Below are 24,876 nucleotides of genomic sequence, written 5' to 3'. Positions count from 1 at the left end.
TGATCAACACAGAAAAAGTTGAAAGGGACTAGACCTGTATAAACTTTAAATGAAGTTTCTACGTAAAACTATGAAGCTACAAGAAGCAGTTAAAAAGAGGCAAGTTGAAAGGAAATTTTAAGTGCCTTCCATTCATTTTCTATGGGAAAAAAAATTCATAAAAAGTGAAATATAATAAAAAGTATAAAAGTTATTAATGAGAAAAGTAATACCACCCCTGTCCTAAAAGGGACCTACGTTTAGGAAGTGGAACGAAGTTTCTACGACAAACCGTCTAGGACTAGATAGCGACCGAAAAACGAGCTATAATAATAATAATAATAATAATAAAGAAAAGGATCTCAATAGTGTGAGAGCTGTGCTTACAGCTCTCCCACTAATAATAATAAAGAAAAGGATCTAAATAGTATGAGAGCTGTGCTTATAGCTCTCCCACTAAAAAAACTGACCACATAACTTGCCCAACTCTGTCAAGTACAGTATTTAAGCTGCAGCCAAACTGTTTGACATGGGAAAATACAATTATTGTATTGTAGAAATTAAACAATAAAAATATGTGATCTCTATCAGTGGGAGTTGGCAGATTCTGTTGTCTTTGGGGTAAAGTAAGATAACTGGTTGCTGCTTTGTTTGCATTTATTATTATATATTTACTGTTCAAATATTATTAGAATGCATTCGTCTGGTTTAGCTTTAGGACAGTGCTTCCTGTGAAATGACAAAGTTCTTGTACTTTGTGTATTCATGTCACATGTTGGTGTATGTATTGGCTTGTGTCACTAAATTATTTATTAATAATTTCTACGCTCAATAAAACTGAGTGGGAACTATTGCTGGTTAGTTCCCAGCAAGAAGTAATTTACTCAAAAGGAAAATAATTTCCCAAATTATACATTTGACACTTGAAAAATCTCCTTAGAATGATTACATAAGAGGTCGGGTTATTCTTGTTTGCCTTTTTATTTTCATATTGACTTACCAGGAGCCTCGACTCTGCACATAAACCAACAAAACTAGCACAGGAACACTACTTGGTTACTGGCAGGTTTGTGTCACGGTCCTATTTTCATTAGCCTCTACATTACTGTACAAGGAAATGTAGTTTAGTAACAAATGCGGTAGTATTATAAATACATATGATGTCAATGTATCCCATTTAAACTGGACTATATGTCTTTCTTTCCAGTTCAGTAACATAGCTATAGCTGGTCTCTTGTCCCGAACTCGCTGCCTATCCTGTGGGATCTCTGGGGAAAATCTTCCGATCTCTGTCGTTCTGCCCAGTTCCTTTTTGCTGTTGCAGCTGCCACCAAATAACTCTGTGATTTGTGTGAAATTCAGTTGTTCATAAACTCCACAAATCAGAGCATAGTTTGATTGATAGTTTATCAGCTGATCTGAACTGAATCTGACAGTTTTAACTTTACTAATGCAAACGCCCCTCTAACAGCATAAAAACAAACACAAATGCATAACATTTGCTTCCTGTCCATTTACACAATATGTAGTGAGCAGGATATATGTGGTATAAGTGAGGTATTTTTAATCGAGAAGTCCAGGGAGTGAATGGCTGAGGATTTACAGTCTACGTCTTGGCATTCTCTACGAGACACTGAGAATGGTATGCACTGGCGAAGCCTGCTTTCCCATCTGCTACCTCCTGTCTGTCCATCTCCCTCAACCTCTTTCAGTCACAGGCAACATTTACTGCACCCATCTGGACACTGCTGGGTTCATCCACACACACCCTTGGACACTCGCAGTTAAATGCATTGGTGCCATGTTCTGAATGTAGCGATCAGCCAGTGGCTCAGCAATAACCAGACATATTTTCAACACAGATGTCTCTGTGGGAAAGAGATGATGGTTTGAACAGGATATTTGTTATAATTGTTAGGAGCCAAACCACTCCACTATTTACATTTCAGGTCCATTGAGAAGAGAGTTGAATCTACATGCAGGGAACAGATAAGAGTCTGTCCTCTTAATGGACAACTATAACACTTTATAGGCTGATATACATAGCAGTGTAGGTCTGAGTTCTGCTATCTTTGTGTTTTTTCCCTGATCTCCCATATGAGCCAAATCACACAGGAAACACGAGGGTCAAACATTTTTCTCAAGGAGCAAGAGAAATAATAAGGAAGGGAACGGGACAAGATTCTCTGAAAGCTTTAGCTGATGGAATTTTGTTCCCCCACTTCTGGCAAACCAGTTTGTTTCTGAGTGTTTGGAGAGTTTTAAAGTAAAAAAGTGGGAGAAGGACAAGAACATGTGATGAAAGGAAAAGAGAAAGCAAGAGATGAAAAGACAAAAATATGGCTCTTACTCTGTTTGTGAAGCGTAACATCTGCTGAAGACACAGACTCTGGGTCACCTCCAATACCTGCTGCAGTTAATCGTACACACAGCCTGCACACACACACACACACACACACACGCACACACACATCTGTATATATGTTCTTGTGGTTGTCACTAACTAAGTGCACATGATTTGTCTAAGCTACTGTCACTTGAAAAGACAGAAACCAGAAAAGAAAGTTGTAGGTGGGCTCCTGAGAGGACATAATGGAATGATTTGTATTAAATAGGACCCAAAAGAGGTGATGACGAGAGGAGGCTTTATAGAGAAGGGATTTTATTAAAAAACAAACCAAAAACAAACAGACACTCCGTATAAAAGAGAAGACAGGAAAATACACACTAACAGCTGAGGGACTAAATCTACAATAATTAGGAACTAAATTGTAAAAACAGAAATAGTGGAAAAAACTAAGATAACTATTAGAATGATCTAATAAAGGAAATAATAGTTAACAAAGGTTGCGCGCATACACAAACATGAGGGTGAAGCACTGGACTAAGAGGGACTAACTAGAACAGAATATAACAGAAGTGCAGTTGTAAAGAGGTCAACAAAAAGGGAAAAACTAAATATTAAACTGAGACCCAGAATAGAAACCAACAGACAAGGATAAATCAATAACTAAACCAAATGTCTGCATAAGAACCGAACCTCAAAACTAAAGCAGAATCTAACAGACAGGAATAACTAAACACTAAACAAGGAATCTAAACCCAAAACAAACAGGAGACCAAACCTCGGACCAAAATCAAAAAAAAAGGTAGACCAACAAACAGGCAGGCAGGGTGTGTGATATAATGCAGGACAGCATACGCAGATGTGTGAACATAGTAACAAAACACATGAACTGGCCTAGAACTGTGGGGAGAGGTGGGTTAAAATAATGAGGGAACAGGTAAAAGAAATCAAGACTAATGAGGTTAGTGAAGAAGCCAAAAAGACTAACAGGAATAAAGCCTGAGGCTCTACAAAATAAAAGTCTGGAACAAGAAGTAAAATTAATGAACCAAAAAGCCACAAACTGGCCAAAGATCATGGCACATAATTCAAATGTATGCACGTGGTGCCACAATGGTGCATTGGAGCAGCTTAATCACATGTTATCATCACTGGGCTGTTATCTGTTGTTGACACCCAAAATTATGCTTCAGTAGTGAAAAACTGCACCAACCAGTAGGTCAGAAAGTGCATAAAGGTGGATGACAAAGCAAAGGGCACTAAAATGGAGAACAGTTGTCTGTGTCCTTTTTCAAAACTATACACTTACTATTATAGTAACTGAAAGTAAGAGATGAGTAACTGGTTATTTAATCCAAACTATGAAACCTCTTCAAGTTGTTTTGGATCTAAATCTGATATTCTTTACACTTATTATAACAATCATGGACATTCAGTGTATAATAATGTAACAGCATCATAAAGTCCGATCACATCACTATTTTGACACATGTACAAATGGGCAGAAAGAAACAGGAAAACAGAAACAGTAAAAAAACTGTGTGCGCTGCAGAAAAATTCTGTTGGAGGACCAGAGCGGTTGGCTGTCAGTCTACATGTGGAGAAGAGCAGCTCACCAAGGCAGAAACAACATAATAATGGCTCTGTTTAGCTCCATTACAGCCACTGCACTCGTGTGTCGTTTACCACCTACATACTCGCCTTACTCTCCCTAATTGCCTGCTCCCCTTCATATAGAGAAGTTTATTGATTTAAACAACTTAATTGGTAGGTACTTGTGGTGGTTAATGTAATTATTCAGTCTCACTGTGACACACACAAATGCACAGATAATCAAAGAATTAATTGTTGGTCATTTGAGTGTTGATGGTTGATGTCCCTGATGTGCAATAAGCAGGTTTTCTTAGATTTTTAGACAATTTGCTGTCACACATTCCCACTCCACTTCCTTCTGCCTCTTTTCCTGCGCCGTCTCTGCGTATTTCCCCAGGACAACACTCATATTGTGCACTTAAATGGAAATGTGTGGGAGGAGAAGAGAGCAGCACGGTCTAACTCCTGACACACAGATACAGTCTGAGAAGCAGAACGAAGAAGGGAGCTGCACTCGCTTGTGTGACAATGATGAAAAATGTGAATGAAAGAGAATGAATGACACGATTCATACACACGGCTAAAGTTGAGCATTGGTAGTTAGTTAAGCATTGAGAACCACACACCTGCACACACAGACACATTGTGACACTAATCAAAACAATGACAAACGATTAACACTCCTCTTGTGAGTGTCTTTAGACCGTGTTGCCCCTCATTTGAGCAGGAAGGTGCGCAGAACTGGAAACCAGTCTTCCCAAGTTCAGAGTTGGTATGAGGAACTTGCAAAGATAATCTGTCATGTGATCTGCTGTTATGGTTATGAGCACTGAACTTAATTAGATCTGAGTAAGAATTTGTATGAGGGAGGACGACAATTTTGAATGCTTAGGTGTTTAATGTCATACTTAACCTTCATGTTGTGTTGCCTGCCTAACCTTTATTGTTATTTAACGGTTTTAGGTCTGAAAAATGTATTTAATTTGCCCGGACTGACCCAAGATTCCGTTACTTTGTCCACAAATAGGGTTTCAACACAAAATAAATTGTATTCATTTGCATACAATTTTATTATATTATTTAACTTGGTCTTCCCGGTCAAAAATTACCCGTCATTACAAATTAATGGGTGGAGACACAAATGTGTGTTAAAAAACTGAGCTCTGGTACATCCTCATTTGTCAGATAGACACACACACAGAGACACATGTACACAACTGTTGTCAGTTCTCACAGACAGTATGAAACATAGTTAACAAAATATTAAACTTTCTCGTAGCTTTGGTGTATAATGCTAATGTTTGAGGCCTACAGCACTGTGTGGCTGCACCATGACAGCTCAATATACTGTAAGTGAGGCTCTTGATTGTATATTTGATCACCACACTGCTGACAAGGAGAATGGCCAGGAAACTGGCAGTGGACAATGGATTAGAGGGGGGAAGTATCAGAAGTTGAAGACACCATTGGAGTTTAAGTTAACCCACTGCACCAAGTTTAGAAGCCAGCGTTGCTCAGGTTTCATTTTTTTTCTCTTATCAAGCTAAAACACATCTGATAGACTGATAAACATTTTAATGTTATTGTTCTTGTTAGTTGATCTTTAATGTATTAAGACATTTCTCTTGGAATATTGTGAAATTGTCAAGTGTAGTTTTGGGATAATTCCCTTTGTACACAAATAAAATCTTCCAGGTCATTTGTCACCGGGAACACAACAGGTGTTACTTTATGTGACTGTATAAAAATTTTAAATAGTTTCAAAACAAATCGCCTTGGTAACTTTGACCCAAAGGAGTCAATACACTACGTTTCATCAGAATTGTTCCTATATGTTCACAAGAACTTAAGTTGTTATAATATATCTAATACAACAAAGAGTGAATATAGTGTAAATGTAATATTACAGTTTATATGATGAGTCTTAATGGAATGGTCAGTTTTGACCGAGAGCACAAAACTATTTAACATGTAATGAACACAACATGAGGGTTAATCATTGTCATTTAGGGATGATGGTCTGTGGTTTATCAGCATATTACAGAGAACAACGGCATCAAGGTTTAAATGCGTGCGTATCAATCACTTATCTTTATTGCGGATCTGGTTTAAGGTTTAGGGCTGGTTTAAGGCTGGAGCTGAGCCCTGATGTCACTGGGCAGATTGCTAGTCTATGACAGGGGCACATGTACAAACAAACAACAAATCACACTAGCATTCACACCGATGGGCAATTTGGAGTTATTTAATTATCCTGACTGCATTGTTTTGGACTGTGGAAAGAAAACAGAGTATCTGGAGAAAACCCACGCAAGCACAAGGAGAACATGCAAACTTCACAAAGGAAAGTCACAGCCAGCTGGTGGGTTCAAACCCATGACCTTGTAGTTGTAAGACAGAAGTACTACCCACTCTAGAACCACGCCACCTGCAACCGTATTTATGAGCTAAAGTTTATTCTATACCACTCAGTTTCGGTTTATAGTTTGTTTGATTAGTTTGAAAAGAACAGAGTGAAAAACCACCACAGCTTCAGGTCTTTGTTAGACCCTCGAAAATAATTAGGAATAAATATCATAGGACTGTTAACTATATAAATATCCTAATCTATTGTTTCACAAGATTGATTTTCAAAAGCATTAGTGTTATTTTTATTAACAAAGACCACATTTTCTAAGTTATAGTAATAACTACTGGGAACAGTGTGGAGGAGTTATTCTTAAAGAATTATAGTTTCCAAAACGCTGCTCCAATCTGAGAAGTTATAATAATAAGATTTTGTCTGAAGCACTGCCTGTCATTGTTTGTGCTTTAAGGTCCAGCAAAGACCAAAGTTTATTTCTATAAGGTTTGGCTAGAGAACATTTAGATTAAAATGGGGAGCTGGATCTTTTTTTTTTAATTCTAAATGTTCTAGCTGGGAGCTTGATCACCAGATGTGTTGTTGAAAGTATTAATAAAATAATTGAGCGGCGAGATTGGGTCATGAATATGAATGCTATTCTAGTGTGAGTAATATAAATCACAGGATTATCTTTTTTTTTTGCAGCTGCTCTGTCGATAATTTGTGTTATGAGGTACAAGTGCAATATACAGTCAGTATTAAATCTTTTTCACATCCACAGAGGAAAAAATTATTTTTGTGAATATATATCTGTTATATCTGGCTGATCAAAAAATGCAAATAATACCTTAAAGTTAGTGTGTGTAGGCAAATTTGATGTGGGAGATGTCACAGTTACAGTGATTTACGTGCGGCTTCATGTGAGGAGCATTCAGGAATATTCCAAAATGAAAAGCTGTGACTCACACAGGCTCATTGTGCATGGTTGTGTAGATATTTTCTAGCTTTTCATCTCTCACTTTGTCTTGCTCCTAATAACAGACACTCACACACAGCTCTGTATTCATCATGTGATTATTAGACAGGGACACTGAGTTTTTTCCACTGAATTGTGATGTAAAACAGTTCCAACATGGCTATTTGGCAAAGGGATTTATACAAAGATAAGAGCAGAAGTTCACAGAAAGGTTGGTCTGAGTGGATGTACATAAGTAAAATAATATAAGAGCCTTAGAGGTAACTGATGTAGGGGAGTCAAAGCACCACTATGTAGTATACATTTTTTATCAAAGCATTTAAAAGTAATTCATAATTCAGTTAAAGCACTTCAGTTAAACCTCACATTTATGTTATTCATCAATGCTGTTTATATTTTTATTACATCCATAGCTTATTTGAAATTTTTATGAAATTTTCATCCCCATTGAAAAAAAGACTAGAAACCCCAACGTAAAACTCAAACATCCTTTGTCATCGAGTACAGCATGTGTTTTTCTATCACAAATAAGATTGCATTTAGTGCTACCACAGTGATAATAAAGCAACTAATTCATAATGTCTGGTAAATGGAACATTTGTAAATTTGCACTAAACACAAAGACATTATTCATAAATTATGAGGAATGAGACAATCCAAAAGTGGAAATGGATAAAACCTGTTAAATGATTTTACACATTTTAAACAGGATGGAAAAAACCTTCACATTTCCTCCTGCCAGTATGTTCCAGTCTGTGAGTCTGTGAGGGGAATTTGTAGATTAAATGACCTAAACAGCAGATTGCAGAGATCCTGCCTAATCCCAAATTACATGTGTCAAAAACGACACAATCAAAGTCTTTTTTAATGCTGCAAATATAACATGTTGTGACAAAACATAATTTAAATAAAAACTCACAACAATTGACCACAACATTAGATCGAACTGGTGGTTGACAGGGCTCATGTTGCCCTGTCCACCATAGTTTGAATGTTGTTTAATAGTGTTAATCAAAATGCCATTTAAATACTTTGAAAGACCAAGACCGCTGTAGTGGCCATTTGTCAAAAAAAAATTAAACTCAAATCCAAAGCAAACTTATAATTAGTGGGCCACTCTACACTGTGGGAATAGTAATGTATGCAGGCAAAAGAGCTGAATGTCCATTCTCAAACTCTCGTTTCATAATGTTTCTTAATCCATTCAAAGCAAGCAAAAAAAACATTTCATATTCCTGCTGCCTGTCCTGCTCTGTCCTCCCTGGTTCATCCTGTCCTACATCTGCCTGCCTACCTATAGGCCCTCAGTACTGCCAGACACACAAATAAATTAAAAAACAACAGCAGAAAAACAGATTACAAAGAAAAACAAAAAAGTCATTTAATCTTAATTAAATATTTTTAATTAGGAAATTAAACAAGATGTTGCCATTTTGTCTGCTGAATAAACCAAAAGGGCTTTATTGTTATCATTGAGTCCATGTACACGTACATGCTACAATGAAGTATTGTTCTTTGCATTTAACCCATTCCCATTGGGGGATGAGTGCCTTGCTCAAGGACTCACCTGGTTTATTGCCTGGGCAGCCTGATACCCCAGCCATTTAGCCACAAGGCCACCTTTGTTATCATGGCTTCTGTTCATGTTTTGGAAAAGCAAAATTTCATGAGGAAGACATGCAATTGGCGGTCAGGGATGATTGAGCCCAAGTCTGCCCCCTTGTGGTCAAAGGCTTACACACGCTTACAAAAACTATGCCAGGACATGTATGAACAATGGCACATGATGGCGCCACCACTGTCTACGTGTACACTCAGGTAAACAGCAACTACGACTGTGAATGGTCTGAACTCACAACTTCTTCCAATTACTGATATATTCTAAAGGAGCTATCATTTCAACGCGCACTAAAACAGGACTCTATGTGTTGAGTCCTCTTCATGATATTCCTGTCAAAGAAAAGAGAGAGAGGAAGAGAGTAGAGAAGAATCAAACTACAGGACTACAAAACTGCTTCCAGCAGCAGGAATAGATTAGTTTCAGACCTTTACAGGATGCTGGATTTTGCCTAAAAGTGGACAGAGCACACGCCAGGTCCCTTGCATCTAGTTTAATGTCCAAAATTCTGCCTATCATCCAGGATCCTATTAAAGCTACAGAATATGCAAATCTGCAACAATGACAATGTCTCCAGGAGTGAGATTTCTTCTTTGTCTTCTTTTGCCTCTCTTGCATTGCTAACGGGTACTCAGTATTCCATTTCTTCCATAAGGGTTTCCACCTTTTTCCGATATAAAAATTGCATTGATAAAACAGACTTGATGACATACTTGTGTTTCCCTTTAGCGTTAGAATTTAGTTTGATGTAAGGGCTTCATGGTCATTTTGTCACATTTGTAATGGGTCTATCATTCAATATAGCCTTCAGCTCACAGAAGATATTTGGAGACCTTCACCATCCAGGATTTGCTGTTCAGGCAACACTCTGGCCTAGGGCAAGTCTGGCATTTTCAGCTCAATAAGTTGTCCTCTGTGGTATCTGCAGCACAGTCTGATATTATTTTCCTGGCAGCGCATTTTGCATTGAGAATCCAATATTCCTGCCTCGTTCTAGACAAAAAGGGATTTGTTTCTGCGTGTCCCAGTTGATGATGGATATGATACAAAATAGGCTTGGATACATGCAGGTCTTCAGATAAAATCACTGGATGTTTGGTTTCTACTGGCAGAGCAGCATTATTTACCAACCACCCACCCACAAAATTCCATTATCCATTACTGGCTCCAGCTTGTACAGTGGGCTCTCTTTAGAGACATTTTAAAAACCCCTTTCACTAAGGCAATGTCAGCTTTAAACCCATGTGTCTTTGAAAGTACTGGAAAACTGCCCTCTCTGCTTCAGGATCTTCATCTTTAGTCTGGGAGTTTAGCTTTCAAACTCTAGACTTGTCTGTCAACTTCTTGTATCTGAATCACTCCACGATAAAACCTGCTAAATCGCTCCTTACTTTTCTGTTGCAACAACATAAGCATGCGGTTGACTTTCTGCAGCCATGTAGCAGATGCTTTCAGCTTTATCCAAGACAAAAAGTAATGGATTAAGCTGCTGGTGGGGTTTTCTGAGTCATTAAATATTGTTTACACTGCCCAATTCCTTTTGACTTCTAGATCATCAGCAGGAACAACATTCCACTCAAACTTTGGTTCATGAATGCATCTTCTATTTTTCAAGAACTCCTGAGCTCTCATTTTTCTTGATGTTTAGTAGTGCATTTCAAAGTTCTTTAAAGATGACTGAGAAAGGTGAAAAAGTTGCATAAGCAAAAACAATACAGTACTGTTTATGATACATTTCTCAGAGTGTGCACGTGGCATAATAGACAAAGCACACACACACAAACACACACACATATACACACACACTGCTGGGGATACAGAAGCAAAGAGACTGGAATAGAATGGAATTTGAAACGTTTTAGCCAAAAATGTTTCCATAGTCAAGGTGTTTTTTGCAGAAACGTTTCAGATTTCGTTTTGTTCTCCAACTCCGTGGGTGAAGATGCTGTTGTACTAAAAGCCCCTTGCCACAAAAATCACACAGTCACAAAAACAACACTAGTAATTAAAAAAATGAGCTGACTTCACAGAGGCATTCTAGGCCAGGCTAAGTCCGTTAACTGTGAGGAATCCTCCATTAAAGAACCAACCTCCACCACATTATTATCCGATCTCTGTTGAGCTTCCAAATAGTGATGCACGTTTATTTTGCAAGAAATGTGCAGAGAAACACACTCGCTATTATCGACAAGCTTGTTTGTTTCACTACCGTGGAAACTGTGAGATTAATTTTCATTCTGGTTAAGATATTTAATTTGTTTTTATTAGATGGGGAATTACTTGAGTTTTTAGGAAACCAATTAGATCTACTAAACAGTGCTCAAAAAACATGGTCAGGCTCCTGCATAGCCCACAATACTGAACACGGCTTTCATCTTGCACACGCACACACACACCCACACACGCAACCACACAAACACATAAACACTGTATACACTTGCTGGCTTTTCTTTATTGTGTGTGTGCGTGTGTGTGTGTGCATTTGTGTGTGTGTAGGCTGCTTAGTAAGATAGGGCCAAGACCACCTTATGTGCTCGGTCTCCTCTGGGCCTCACCAGCCCCCATCCTGCCAGCAACAGTGGGATGTCCCAGGTGTGTCTCCTCTTGGCCTTGCTCATGCTCTACAGCTGCAAAAAGGTACGCCTCTCAACCTTTGTCTCTTTCATACAGCCAATTTAGGATGCATCTTTGATCCTCTATGTTACTAAGAATGGACGAAGCTAAAGCAGTAGCTGAATGAGGGGGAAAAACCTAAAGTTGGGAAAGTTGGTTTTATTGTCTTCCTGCAGGTCTCCTCTACCAACTCCCTGGAGCTTGTGAAGGAGAATTGGAGCAAATATAAGAACCATTGCCTGGACAACCTTAATGCCACGCCTCCCGCCACAGGTGAGTCCCAGTCCTCCCAGCATGAGTTCATGTTTGTCGGGGATCCATGCAGGACTACAATAAGCTCGGAGTGCTGTATTTACACATCTGTTCTCCACTGCAGGGCTGGTGTGTAACAGGACATTTGACCTGTATGCCTGCTGGCCTGATGGACTCCCAGGAACTACTGTCAATGTCTCATGCCCATCGTTCCTGCCATGGCATCATAAAGGTCTGTATGTGTGTGTGCATACAAAATGAGCAGAACACTACAACTGAGTTACCACTTTTGATTTTCAGTAGCTGTATTTGTATGACCATTGCTGCAATAATCTTTTTGGACGATGCTGTTTTTTGCGGCAAGCATAACAAACAGCTTTCTTGATGAGCCCCAGTTGTGAAATGCTGGGAGGTATCTGCCCAACTACAGGCACTGCCCCAAAACTTCCTGAACCTCAAGAAACTACAAACCCAAAACCGGGGACTATTTTTGGGCATTATGCCACAACTCAGAACTACCTGTAAGTTTAGACCGTGGATTGTTTGATGGAAACACCACAAAAGGTTCCTAGTGCTGGTGAAAGGCTCTGGTGGAAACAGGGATCATGTAACAAAAACTGGTACTTTGTGAACATGTAAGTGCCTAGTCCTGGATTAGTTATTTTTATTTGATTTACTTGATTAGTAGTTTTTTAGATTGTGATTAGATAATACAGTACCTACACATTAAACATAATTTTCAGAAACGCTGAAAATGATTCAGATTTTTATTGTAAAAGCTGTGCACAGAACGTACACCTTTTCGGATGGGGTTCCACTCCTCCTTAATGTCTTCAAGACAAGTACTGAATTTGAGAGTTTTACTAGGCCTAGTCACACTTGTCGATTTGAAGTACTGGTGGTTTCAGAACCACAAGGGTACAGTGCCCATCCAGTGACGATATGTAAGAGGTGAACTTCAGAGTAAGAGCTCTTCATACTGCTTTTATTTAAAGTCGTACTTATGTGGGGTGAATGGAAAATGCTTTGTAATAGCAACAAAGCTCATCCTGCGCACTTGTCCTTCAGTGAGGTGAAAGAAACTCTCTTCTTTTATATGAAAGCTGTGTTGAAAAGAGTGTGCTGTGGGTGCAGAGACTGAATACATTAATTGGGTGTGAAGGACGAACATTAGTCAGCCCTGGCTCCACTATGAAGCTGAGAGTGGTTCTTAAGCTTCACACTGTGTCTTGATGGCCAGTGCACCTGTCATGTGGCGCTTTCTGAGTAATTTGGCCTTAGTGTACAAACCTGTGTGTGCAGAAAGTTAACTGGTAGTTCAGAGCATGAAGGGTCCAAGTTAGATCGGCAGATCTTTTGTTGTAGAATGTGTGATTTTCTCCAAGTGATTTAGAAGTTCCTAATAGGTGTGAACGCCAGCTTGTCGCTGTTATCTCCAGGGAACTGTCAGCCTGGCAGGGGTCACTGCCTGTCTTTTTCCTGTGTCTGTTTGTCTCTGTTTCACCAAAGTTCCCTCCAAAATGTATTTTTGCATAGCGAGCATCTTTCAGTCATCTGTGTGAAAATGTGGAAACTGACAAAAGCTCCTCCCTCTGACCGTTACAAAGGACAAATAAAAACTAGACCTTCAAACAAGTACTACGGTCAGAAAAAATACTATTAATGATATTTGTATATATGTGTGTGAACAGTTCAGCAGGGACTGGTCTACAGAATCTGCAAAGAAGATGGTCAGTGGGCACAAAAGAATACCAGTGAATGTGAGGACGACCCTGGTGAGGTGTGTATAGAGTGTTGTGTGTTTGTGTGTGTGCATGCCTATGTATAAAACTGTGTGTGGTTTGTGTGTGTGTTTCTGTCCTTCATTATGAATTAACTGTTAGCATGTTTGAAGGTGCAGTTGCAAGTAGCTTGACAATCTGAGAATCAGACAGTGATTGACTTGACAGTTTACTGTAAACTTTCAAAATCCTAAATGACTCAGTGTGTACATCTTTGTGTTTGTTGTGTGTGTGGCACAACTCATATTGTCTGTCTGTTGGCTCAGCAGCAGGACTATGGACGCATCCTCAGTCAGTTACGGATCATGTATACAGTTGGATACTCTCTCTCCCTGGGAGCTCTCCTATTTGCTTTGGGAATCCTCATCACATTCAGGTAAAGATGGAGTATGGGGGGAGGAGGAAGAACTAAAGTAAAGAAACCAAAGGGACAAAAGAATGATATTGTAAAAACATTAATTATTATGTTGGCTGAAGAACAAAAAATGAAGATTAATAGTGTAATGAAAAATGAAGAAAAAAGCAGAAAAGACAGAAGTCTGTCACACACTGTTACTTCTGTACCAGGAAACTTCACTGTATGAGAAACAACATCCACATGAACCTGTTTGCCTCCTTCATCTTGAGAGCTGTGTCCATTCTGGTAAAAGACGCCCTGCTGACCCTCACACTAGACACCAGGAGCATCAGTGACAACCAGACAGAAGCCTGGGCCAATATACCGGTCAGCACATCCCACCAACCTCCAGTGCTTGTCATTCATGTTTATGTGGAACTTTTTTGAATGACATTAAGACTTTTTAAGGGAAATGCTTACTGAGAAACTGTTTCACTTAGAGTTCTCCATCTACATTGTGGTTAAGATGTGGTTTGGCAACCACAGCTTTTAGTTTGGCAACAGCAGCCAATTGATTAATGGTCGAGAAAGAGCACAGATCTTGTTAAATAGGAAAAATGTGACTACAAAACTCTTCCATCCCCTTCCTCAGCCTTACATACTTTTTGCTACGCTATATGATCATCATGCTATTTACTGCATCTGCACTTGATGGAGCTATTAAGTGTAAATTGCAAATTTAGAATTGTGCATAGAAAAACAGATACAGGGCTGTAGGATATATACGTCCAGTTATGTTATTGCAATGCAACTTTTTGTTGAAGTGAAGGACAGAAGGGAAAAGCAGAGAATACAAACTTTTTTTGTTGTTATTTTGTTTTTTTATTACAGTTCGATGCAAGATGTAGTTCAAAAAAGTTGGGATAGGGGCAACCAAAGGCCAAAAAAAAAAAAAAAAAAAACTAACAAGGTTAATTGACAACAGGCTAGTATTATGCCTGGATTTATGCCTGGACCAGAAGGAAGGATGAGGGTGGGGTTAATCAAAGACATGTGTTTAACACCTTGAGAATAACATCTTTAGATAATAGCTGGTAGCTGGTATTTAGTAAAAACATATCTGGATATTAATATTTACGTTTTATATAATTGAAACATACAGAGAATCTGGAGAAACCTATTTACACAAAGGACAAGGCCCAAAACTAAAGAAGAAGAAACAACCGTAAACTACAACTTGGTTACAGGGTAACTGGCACATCTGTGTAGCATTAGGAGGTGAAATATGACAAAGGCCCTGAACTGTTGAGCAGCTTAAAACAACTATCAAGCGAGAATGGGAAAAAGCAACTGTCAATGTCTCCCTCTGACCAAAGTCTTGTTAAAAGAAGGTGTAAAACAGTGGTTAACATGCCCCTGTCCCAAATTTATTTAAATGTGTTGCAGGCATCAAATTTAAATTGAGCAAATATTTCACAAAAAAAACACCATTTCAACATTTTGAAAATGATTTGTTGTTTTTATACTATTTATAATTTAATAGGTTTCAAGTCAAATCGTTATACATTCTGGTTTTACTTATTTACTACTGGTTGACACACTGTCCCAACTTTTCTGGAAATTACATTTGCACCATATATATCTTAATATCAATTAGTTTACAGCACAGTAATTCTGAGAGAAAAGTAATTCATTGTTTGGTGCTGTAGTGTCTGAGCTGAAGCCAAATAGAGCTCCAATTGAAAAGTGTCATTTTGATAATTTGTTTTATTGCTTATTTCCTCACTGCCTCCTGTCTTGCGTCAGGCTGTAACGTGGTGTCGTGGTGCCATGGTGATGATGCAGTACAGTGTGATTGCTAACAACTACTGGCTACTGGTGGAGGGCATCTACCTGCACAGTCTGCTGGTCATCACTGTGTTCACTGAGAGAAAGTACTTCTACATTTACCTAGCCATCGGCTGGGGTAAGCACCAAAACCCTGGTTGATACAGAAATACAAAAAGCTGCATCTTATAGACAAAAGCCATTGTGCTGAGAACAGAAAATTGAAATTTAGGTAATCCTCAGACATATAAGGTGTTTACCATGGTTAAACCATCACAGTCAAAGGCAAGGAAGAACGCTAAACACTGGGCTACAGAGGCGTAGCGAAAAATCAGGTGTTTCTAACTCTACCTCTCCAGATTTTTTACTTTTTCAAACATACAGTCACGTCCAATGCTTCGTCAAGTAACACCACTAGAGCAACTTGATGCTTTTCTTTCCAAAGAAGTAAAGTCCAGGAACCTTCCCCATGATCCTCACGGCATTAGTCATTAGCATTTTTGGAGCATGGCTAAAGCCCCAGGTGGATTGGGAAAATTAAAAATGTGCCTGATGTGTAAAATGTTGTGCAGTGATATGTAGTACTGCATGTGTCACTCCGATAACTTTTGAACCAATTCCTTCACTGGAAGCACAGGTAAAGGAACTAACTTCCTCAAAGGGTTCTTGGTCCACAGGGAAGTTCCTGCAGTGGAAACAAGCCTAAAAGCTCTGCAGATTTCCTTTAAAATGAAAGCTGTAGAAAAACTGAAAATCAGTGAGACACTTATGAAAATACTTGCTTACCTTAAAACTATCTGAATCTAACTACTACTGATTTTGGCAGTATTTTTTAAAAACTTTCCCCACAAGCCATAATAAAAAAAAGATGCCCAGTGCAGCTTTATCATTTTAGACTTGTTGTCCAGAGGTCACATCTTAATTTTCTTATTATCTTGAAATACGTAATGACTGTTATGATGCACATGTTTACGTTTTCAGCCAGTTATTCTGAGATAACAACTTAATTGAATAATTATCTATTTTTCCCTATGATTATAAAAATCCTCACTGAGCAGTAATAACAAATCTTGCCACTGCTCTGATCTTACCACTAAATTAATACAGATAGTCCAACTGATGTTAGATGGCCACTGTAGCCTGACAGTTCAGAAAAAAGAGAGACCAGCTGTATAAATACAGGAGAACAGAAATGGCCATACATTTTATTTCAGATCCACATCAGGTAAAAAGAAAATAAAAATACATATTTATGTTGGTTATAATCATCTGTATCATTGGTTATGGTATAACTAAGTCACAGATTACATGTTAATGATGACGGTGTTATGTGTGAAGTGATAGTTCTGTTAATCTGTTAATGTTCACATTTTGTTTTAAAGGTGCACCACTCACGTTCGTGCTGCCATGGATCACAGTGAAATATCTGTATGAGAACGAGGAGTAAGTTCAACCAACTTTATATGCTCACATCAAATGAAAGGTGGTTTACATATAACAGGTCTTATCTGTGACCCCTGCTGATAGGATGTCTATTCATGCCCTTGCATGTAAATATGTGCTTACTCTTTGGATACTGCTGGAGGATCAGAATTACGTTGATAACAGCAAATATTTACAGAGTAAAATGTGTGTGTCCCTGTATGTGTAGGTGTTGGGAGAGGAATATCAACATGGGATATTGGTGGATCATCCGTTGTCCCATACTTTTTTCTTATGTGGTAAGTTAGTCTGTCTCTGACTATTTAACAAGTGATGCAGGAAATGCAAAAATCCAGGATTAAATTACTCACAATTGTAAACTTGTAACTGGCAGGTAACCTGACTAGTGTGATTATTCAGGGATTTGTCCACAGATAAAGCAAAAAAAATGGTTGGTGGAACTTATGCAAAAGAAAGTAATTACAGTCTTCAGACATGTAAAAGTTTAAACTGTACTCCTACACAGATTATAGAAAAACAAAGTGAAACCTAGTTGCACAAAAACACACACTTTTTCACAAATACAAGTTGTTTCATTAAAGCAAAAAGATAATTGTGACCTCAAGAAATCTAAATCAAATTAATGAATATGATTCATCGAGATTTTCACCCTAAACTGGAAAATTAACAACTGTGGCGGCTGATCGTGTATAAAGCAGGACACACACCCGCACACTTACATACACACATAAAACACAAGTTGTGGAGTTTCTCCTGTGTGTTTCCTGCCTCTTGTTCCCATGGAGACAAACAACTTTATGGATGAACACATTTATGAGAACCGAGAAGTGAACGTTTACAGTAACCGTAGCAACCTTCGTGACCTCATGTAAATGTGTACATGCATTCATAGAGATAGTGATTATGATAAATATGCAGAAACTGTGTAGGTCACACTGTACTGCACGAGCTGTGTGGAAAAATTCCCTTTATATTAATCCCTGCAATCGTTACCATTTGGTTGTGTAACAGACAGAGTTGTCATCCGACAACAATCCTAAACACAACCCCGAGGTTCAAACTATTGCTCACACACACATTCACACCTAAATACACCATGTGTGTGTGTGCACCTCAACACACCCACATACACACGTTACCAAACTTGGAGCGCTAATAACTTGAGTGCTGTAATAATTAATGCTCTCTGTCGTCGAAGAGGGTTCTGCACTAAATCACAATGTGTGTGTATGTGCCCAGGTCAAATCCCACAGACCGCAGAAGTTACAAAATGACAGTCTAGCGATGGACATTTTACACAGTCTCGGTCTCTCTCTTATTCATCGCGCCATCTAAAAATGTACAGAACATAAATATTATTTTCTTTTCTATGTTTAACTTCAGTACCATACTCATTTCAGATTAACTTCTTCATATTCATCCGAATCATCAAAATCCTGATGTCTAAACTCAGAGCTCATCAGATGAGGTACACCGACTACAAGTTCAGGTGGGAGAAACTGTTTCTAAAAGAGATTAAACAAATGGTGTGTGGAAATATGTGCTGGACAGGTTGCGTAGAGATTGTTTTAAAAACCCTTTTTCACTGAAAACAGTGCTTGATGAAAGCAGTGAATATGAATGAAGTGAAGCTCATTTCAACAGTGGTACCATACCATCCCGTGGCAAAGGTGGTCAGTTCTAATTTGCTTCTGCTCTGTGTTTTTCCCTCCTCTCGTTTCATGTCGGCCATTGTTTACACCGCTAAGCGAGTGTGTGTATGGTTTCACACCCTACTTGTTATGTTAACATCTGAGATTAGACAGTTCTTACATTAACTAATCGCAGACGAGAGCCTCACCATCACTCACCCCTTCCCCTTCAAAGTTGATTCATTTAATATTCATCTTGAGGGGTGCTAAAGTTTTTGCTACCAAAAAGTGTTAAAATACGGTGGAAACAAGCCGAACCTGAATGAACGGGGAAAAGCTCAGTTAGTGGAAACTGCCAGCATGATTCAGGCCATGAAACCAAAACTATGAGCTAAAAGACTCTGAGGACACTAATGTGAGGAAACAGTTGGGTGCTAGTTTTCTGTGGCTTCATCACAACAAGCAACCACTGTCCTAACACAAATAGTCATGTGAGTCAATGTGACATAGAAATATTAGATAGTTGCTTTAGAGAAATTAACATTTTAACTCATTCTACTAAATTTCAGAGGTTGTTATTGCCCTGAAATCCATAATAATGTTTTTTTTATGTAAACTGTATTTACAGCTTAATGTTCTGTTTGAGATCAAGGTTTTACATAACTTAAATGTGTAAAGACAGGTGTGTAGGAAAGAAATACTAAATAAAAGGACTCCTGGTTGGCCTTAATAATGACCTTGTCCCAATTTCTCTACTTCTCCTCTAATCCAGATTAGCAAAGTCCACTCTGACTCTCATCCCCCTGCTGGGGATTCACGCCATCCTCTTCACTTTTGTCATTGATGAGTCTGTGCCCAAAGGCTCCATGTTGCGGCTCATTCGTCTCTTCTGCGACCTCCTCTTCAGCTCATTCCAGGTTAGAACATGAACTTCAATAGGACTTCACTTGGAGGTGAAGAAATCCATCTGTGATCTCACCCAAGCTTATTTTTGCTCATCTTTTTTTTTTTTTTTTTTTTTTAGCAAAACATGCTTTGTTTATAAAACTTTTTTTTTTTAGCAGAAGAACATATGACTATTTCAGTTCTCACAGGATTTTTGGATAGGAATATTTCAGAGCTTTAAGTCATCAGGTGTGCGCTCTTTGCAGACTGTCAGAGACTAGAAATATGAAACACTTGGTGGAAACAGCTTTTAGGTGTGGCCAATCCAGTCTTTCAAAGTTTTCAGTACAGTGGATTGATGAGGATTTTACTGTTCAGCAAGTCACACTAGAAGTTTTTAGTACTATAATATTTAGGTCCTCGTATCAGTACCCGTTTTCAAATGTAAATACCAGGGGAAAAAGAGAATACTGGGACATATCTAGTGGAAAGCATTCTCAGCAATCTATCACTTGCAGGTATAAAAAAACGGTACTTAAGAATTTTAGATTTGATTAGATTCAACTCTAGTGTCATTAAACATGTACAAGTACAAGGAAGTGAAATGCAGTTTAGTGCAGTTTATCTAACCAGAAGTGCAATAAGTAGTGCAAAATATACAATGTCTACAGTATGTACAAGATGGGTACTGTTATGGACATAATGTCCATGTAGAAGTACTACTAATATGTAGATGGAAGGACTATGAACATAATATAAAGATGGAGGTACTTTGGACAAAATAATATACAGATGGAGTACTATGGACATGATGTCGATATCAATGTGTGTTATCAGATGTTAAGTATCAGCAGAAACTATAAACACTTTTTATTGTAGCATTACATTAAGAATAATGCACAACTGAATAAACAACAGCTGGCAGTGCAATGTATAAAGCAAATGCAAAATATTCAGTACATGAATGAATGAAATGAATAAGGACTTGGACAAGTGTATGAGATGGATACAGTTCATTGTTTGTATGTGCAGGAGAGAGGAAGAAGAGAGATGATTGTATAGAGGAGTGAGGGGTCGGAGGGCAGAGTTAAGTAATGTAACGCAGTAATGCTGTGGAAAAAAAAGCTGTTACTGAGTCTGGTGGTTTTAGTCCGGAGGCTCCTGAAGTGCCTCCTGGAGGGCAGGAGGGTAAGTGGTGGATGGGAAGGGTAAGAGGGGTCCTTGAAAATGCTGTTAGTTTGGCGCAGGCAGCATTTCCTCTTGATATCCCCAGTGGCTGAAAGTGGAGACTCTGCGATCTGTTGGGCAGTTTTCACCACCCACTGCAGTTACCTTGCGCTCAGCAACAGTGCAGTTCCGTATACTGCTGGTGAGGATGCTCTCTATTGCAAAGGGGAGAAGTTCAGCACCAGCTGAGGACATGTGGTTCTTCTTCAGTGTCCTCAAGAACAAAAGTTGCTGGTGAGCCTTCTTGACCAGTCTGGAGGTGTTGGTGGTCCAGGACAGGTCCTCTGAGATGTGGATTCCCAGGAACTTGAAGCTGGCATCACATTTAACAGCCATCCTGTTAATTACTAATACTATCACCATATAGATTAGTATAATAATTGCGATGGGCAGCATAGTTTATGAACAATGAAGCCCATTGCAATGGCAGGGCTGTAAATGTTTGTTTTTGTACAACAAAGGAGTCAAATGCCACAAAGACTCGTGATATCTGGGTATTTTTCGATGATAAAAATATATGTAGAATATATGTAGACAATTATTCCTAAATATGCAGATAAAAATAATGATTAACATTTGTTTCTTTTCCAGTGTCTGACAAAAATAAACATAAAACTCCACCTCCTCTTTTAGGGCCTGCTGGTTGCCATCCTATACTGCTTCATCAACAAAGAGGTGAGACAGATGTGGTTTCATATTGAGCACCACCTTAACTTAGTCTCTGCTGTTACTGCAGTGTCTTCTTTTCCTTTTACAGAGAAGATAAATGAGACATTTTCCATCATCTGTGTTCCTGCTCAGCCCCTTTATATCTCTATCTTTATAAGCTCTATCTCTGTTCAAGTACCACTTTATTCTTTTGTCCACAAAAGGGGACAGACACATGCTGTCTCATCCATTTACAAATCTCTGAACCCTTTAAATGTAGTGTTGTAGTGGCAAAAGGCATCTACATCACAAATCTTCATGTGTTTCCTGTCTGTTTTGTTTCTGTCCTCCATCCCATCATCCTTCAGGTGCAGTCTGAGATGTTGAAAAAGTGGAAGAGGTGGAAACTGGGTAAGGACATTGATGAGGAGTACCGACATACCCACAGCCACACGCGGCACATCAAAAGTGGCAGCATTGCCATGGGCAATCTGCCCGACCCCCACGACAACAATGCCAGCAACCCCACCTCACCTCGCCTCAACATATCAGACAGAAGCCCGCCCTGCTCCATTGCACCGGAGGAAAACCACCGACTGGTGGTCTCCTACAGCAATGGGACAGGGAAATGCAGGCCTGCCAAGAGTAGACACACCCTGAAGTTCTCTTTCCTGCCACACAGAGGCATTACCAGCCACGCCAGCACTACCACAGAAAATGTGTTTTTGGAAGAGAGAGCCCAGTGCCACTTACACCATCTAGAAGGGGAGGAGACAAATGTCTGAGAACAGGCTGCTTCAGATCCCCTCATCATGAAAACTTTGGATGATTGCGCTTTTCATTGTTTCAGATCAGTGTTTATCATGCACCAACAGACAGCCTGAGTGGGGATGAGCAGAATAAGAAAAGGTCCACATTCATCAGGATGTTCACCGCTGCATAATGTTGCAGGAAATTATGTGTCAGTGTGTTGCAATTGAATATTTATTAGTTTGGGACCTTGATAAAGGTATTTATTGACCTTAGACATGAATGTCTAAAAAAATGAAACTATAGCGGTGTTCAGTTTGAGTGTAAGTGTGTGTGTACATATGTGTATACTTGTCCTTATAAAGCTGTTTGGGCAACTTGTTCAGTGCCATCAACATGAGGACATTCAGTCATGTCAGTCCTTACAGCTTCAAAGAGCAGACTAAAGGTTAAATTTAGGGTAAGGACCTAGGAAATGCAGTGAGTGCGTATGGAGGGCAGGGTTTTCCTACATCTTTTTTTCTATGCTGCTGTTGCTGTTTTGAGTCATGCTTGTGTTGTGTGTCTGTTTGCAGCAATGAACGCTCATTTGTGGCACTTTTATGTTATGAACCTGAATGTGGACAACAGCATGCATGACGGCTGACGTCCTGTTCACGGATATGTTGAGACAAGAGTGAGCCATTCAGTGGTATCGGTGTCTGCTATGCTGAGGACACCTCACAAATGATGGATTGTATAGTTACTCTGGTTTTAAATGACCAAAGCCAAAAAAAATATTAATATATCATGGTGGGTTTGGGTTTAGTTTGGAAAAGTATTAAATCCATTTTTACATGCACATTCTGTTCCTCACTTTTTTCTCTTTTCATTTTAAGCTAGTTTTCTACCCTAAAATATATTGTACTTATAGTTTTAAATTTCCCTCTGAATTCCTTTCTGCTTCTAGCTGAAAAACTCCCCCAGATGACATCACCCAGAGGCGTTTTTTATCATTAGGAGTTCAGATGATATCATCTGGAGGAGCTCTGGAAAAGCAGGTTGACTGATTACAAACTCCCTCACACTATGGAGTGTGATCATCACCTCCTCCAGGTTCCTCCACATGATGTCACTTGGAGGATCCATGTGACTGAAAAGATCCATGTGACTGATAAAAATGTTTATCCAGTGATACAGTGTTGTTTAGAAAAAAAAAGGAGGTTGAAATACAAACTGACATTTTCCAATCTTTCTCTAATTATGTATGGATGAGAAAAGTCCTTTTATGTTTTTTTTAAAAAAGGTGTATTTTGTAGCTTTCAATTGCCTTCAGAAGTGAACTGCTTAGTCAATTCATTCTTTCTGTTTTGCTGAAAACTAAAAAATCTAGATAAAAAGATAATTATGAAACAAAAGCTCATAATTTCAACTTTTACTGGATGGTATTTACACAGATTCATTGAATAATGGAGAACATAGCACCCGCTGTATTGAAAATAGTCTAAATAAAAAAAGCTTGATATTTGGCTGAGAAATGCCTTTGTAACAATAATTGCATCAAACCTGTGACTCACTTACTGACATCACCAAATTATTATTTTCTTGTTTATTCTGCTATTCCAGGCTTTTTCTGCAGCCCCTTTCATTTTTTGTGTTTTTTTAGAGGGGTCTCCCTTTATTCTCCTTTTCAGCAGATGAATTGCGTTAAGGTTTAGTGAATTACTCGGTCTTTCAGTTTATCAGTCTAATGAAGTCCTTTGTTGACCTGGCATTGTGTTTTTGGATCAGTGTCTTTGGCTGCATGACACAGTTCCTCCCAACTACTTTTGCAGACAAAATGTTTCTGTACTCCTCTGAATTCATACCGCTGCTACAATCATGAGTTATATCGTTAATAAAGATTAACAGGTCTGTTCCAGTAGCGGCCATGCAGCCCAATCCATGACACTTCCTCTACTCTGCTTCACAGATGAACTTGTTTGTTTTGGATGATAAACAGATTCTTTCTTCCTTCACACTTTGCTCTTTCCATCACTTTAGTTGAAGTTAATCTTAGTTTCAGCTGTCTATAAAACTCTGTTCCAGAGTGTGTGTGACTCCTCTCTACACCAGTGCCAATGTCTGTGCAATAATTGTGTTATTTTCCTTCTTCCCTCTCAGATTGGATTCACAATGCTTTTCCCGTTACAGGCAGCTCTCTGGTTGTCATACTGATTTATTCTTTCTAACAACAAATACAGTCTTCACAGGTAAAACCCAAGGGGAACGCCAAGATTATTCATTTGAAACTATTTATTGTTTGAACAATCAATCTCTCGGGACACAACAAGAAACTCCTGTCAATCTCTGTACATTTGCTCACTTAAAATGTGGGTCATCTGATACAAAGCTTGCCATGTTCTATGTTGTTCAACACATCTAAATGTAAATGCTGTGAAACAAAAGGTGAAATTATGAATTTTGGTCTGATATTTATTGTCTTCAGTGTACAACAAAAAAAAGATGCATTAGCCTTCCAATACTTCTGGAAGGGGCCTGTAATGGATGAACTATACCTGATTTGCCTTGTATTTCTGATGCAGGAAGCCAAACTGTCACACAGAACTACTTTTTTGAGAAGTAATATATATAATGTAAATGTTA

At 38.8% G+C, this 24,876-nt stretch overlaps 1 protein-coding gene across 5 annotated transcripts in view; it reads left to right on the top strand.

The window, feature by feature from the left end:
- The window catches only part of gcgrb (glucagon receptor b), a 55,562-nt gene extending 31,534 nt beyond the window's left edge, over positions 1 to 24,028 (top strand). The window contains exons 2-14 of one of the 5 annotated variants that reach the window (XM_067498114.1): positions 11,354 to 11,494; positions 11,647 to 11,743; positions 11,847 to 11,954; positions 13,414 to 13,502; positions 13,770 to 13,879; positions 14,071 to 14,227; positions 15,647 to 15,806; positions 17,050 to 17,110; positions 17,319 to 17,388; positions 18,511 to 18,599; positions 19,514 to 19,658; positions 21,487 to 21,528; positions 21,870 to 24,028. In XM_067498114.1, coding sequence (XP_067354215.1) covers positions 11,441 to 11,494; positions 11,647 to 11,743; positions 11,847 to 11,954; positions 13,414 to 13,502; positions 13,770 to 13,879; positions 14,071 to 14,227; positions 15,647 to 15,806; positions 17,050 to 17,110; positions 17,319 to 17,388; positions 18,511 to 18,599; positions 19,514 to 19,658; positions 21,487 to 21,528; positions 21,870 to 22,286 — 1,599 coding nt within the window. In that variant the 5' untranslated portion in view covers positions 11,354 to 11,440 and the 3' untranslated portion in view covers positions 22,287 to 24,028. Of the gene's footprint in view, positions 1 to 10,791; positions 11,495 to 11,646; positions 11,744 to 11,846; positions 11,955 to 13,413; positions 13,503 to 13,769; positions 13,880 to 14,070; positions 14,228 to 15,646; positions 15,807 to 17,049; positions 17,111 to 17,318; positions 17,389 to 18,510; positions 18,600 to 19,513; positions 19,659 to 21,486; positions 21,529 to 21,869 lie in introns of those variants that run through there. The other 4 variants (XM_067498117.1, XM_067498115.1, XM_067498113.1 and 1 more) reach the window with 4 other exon arrangements.
- Positions 24,029 to 24,876: the final 848 nt, after the last annotated feature.

The sequence above is a fragment of the Channa argus genome, chromosome 3 (assembly GCF_033026475.1).
Source record: "Channa argus isolate prfri chromosome 3, Channa argus male v1.0, whole genome shotgun sequence".
NCBI lineage: Eukaryota > Metazoa > Chordata > Actinopteri > Anabantiformes > Channidae > Channa > Channa argus.
Note: the sequence above shows the minus strand (reverse complement) of the source record. Positions and strands in the feature narration are given on the sequence as shown.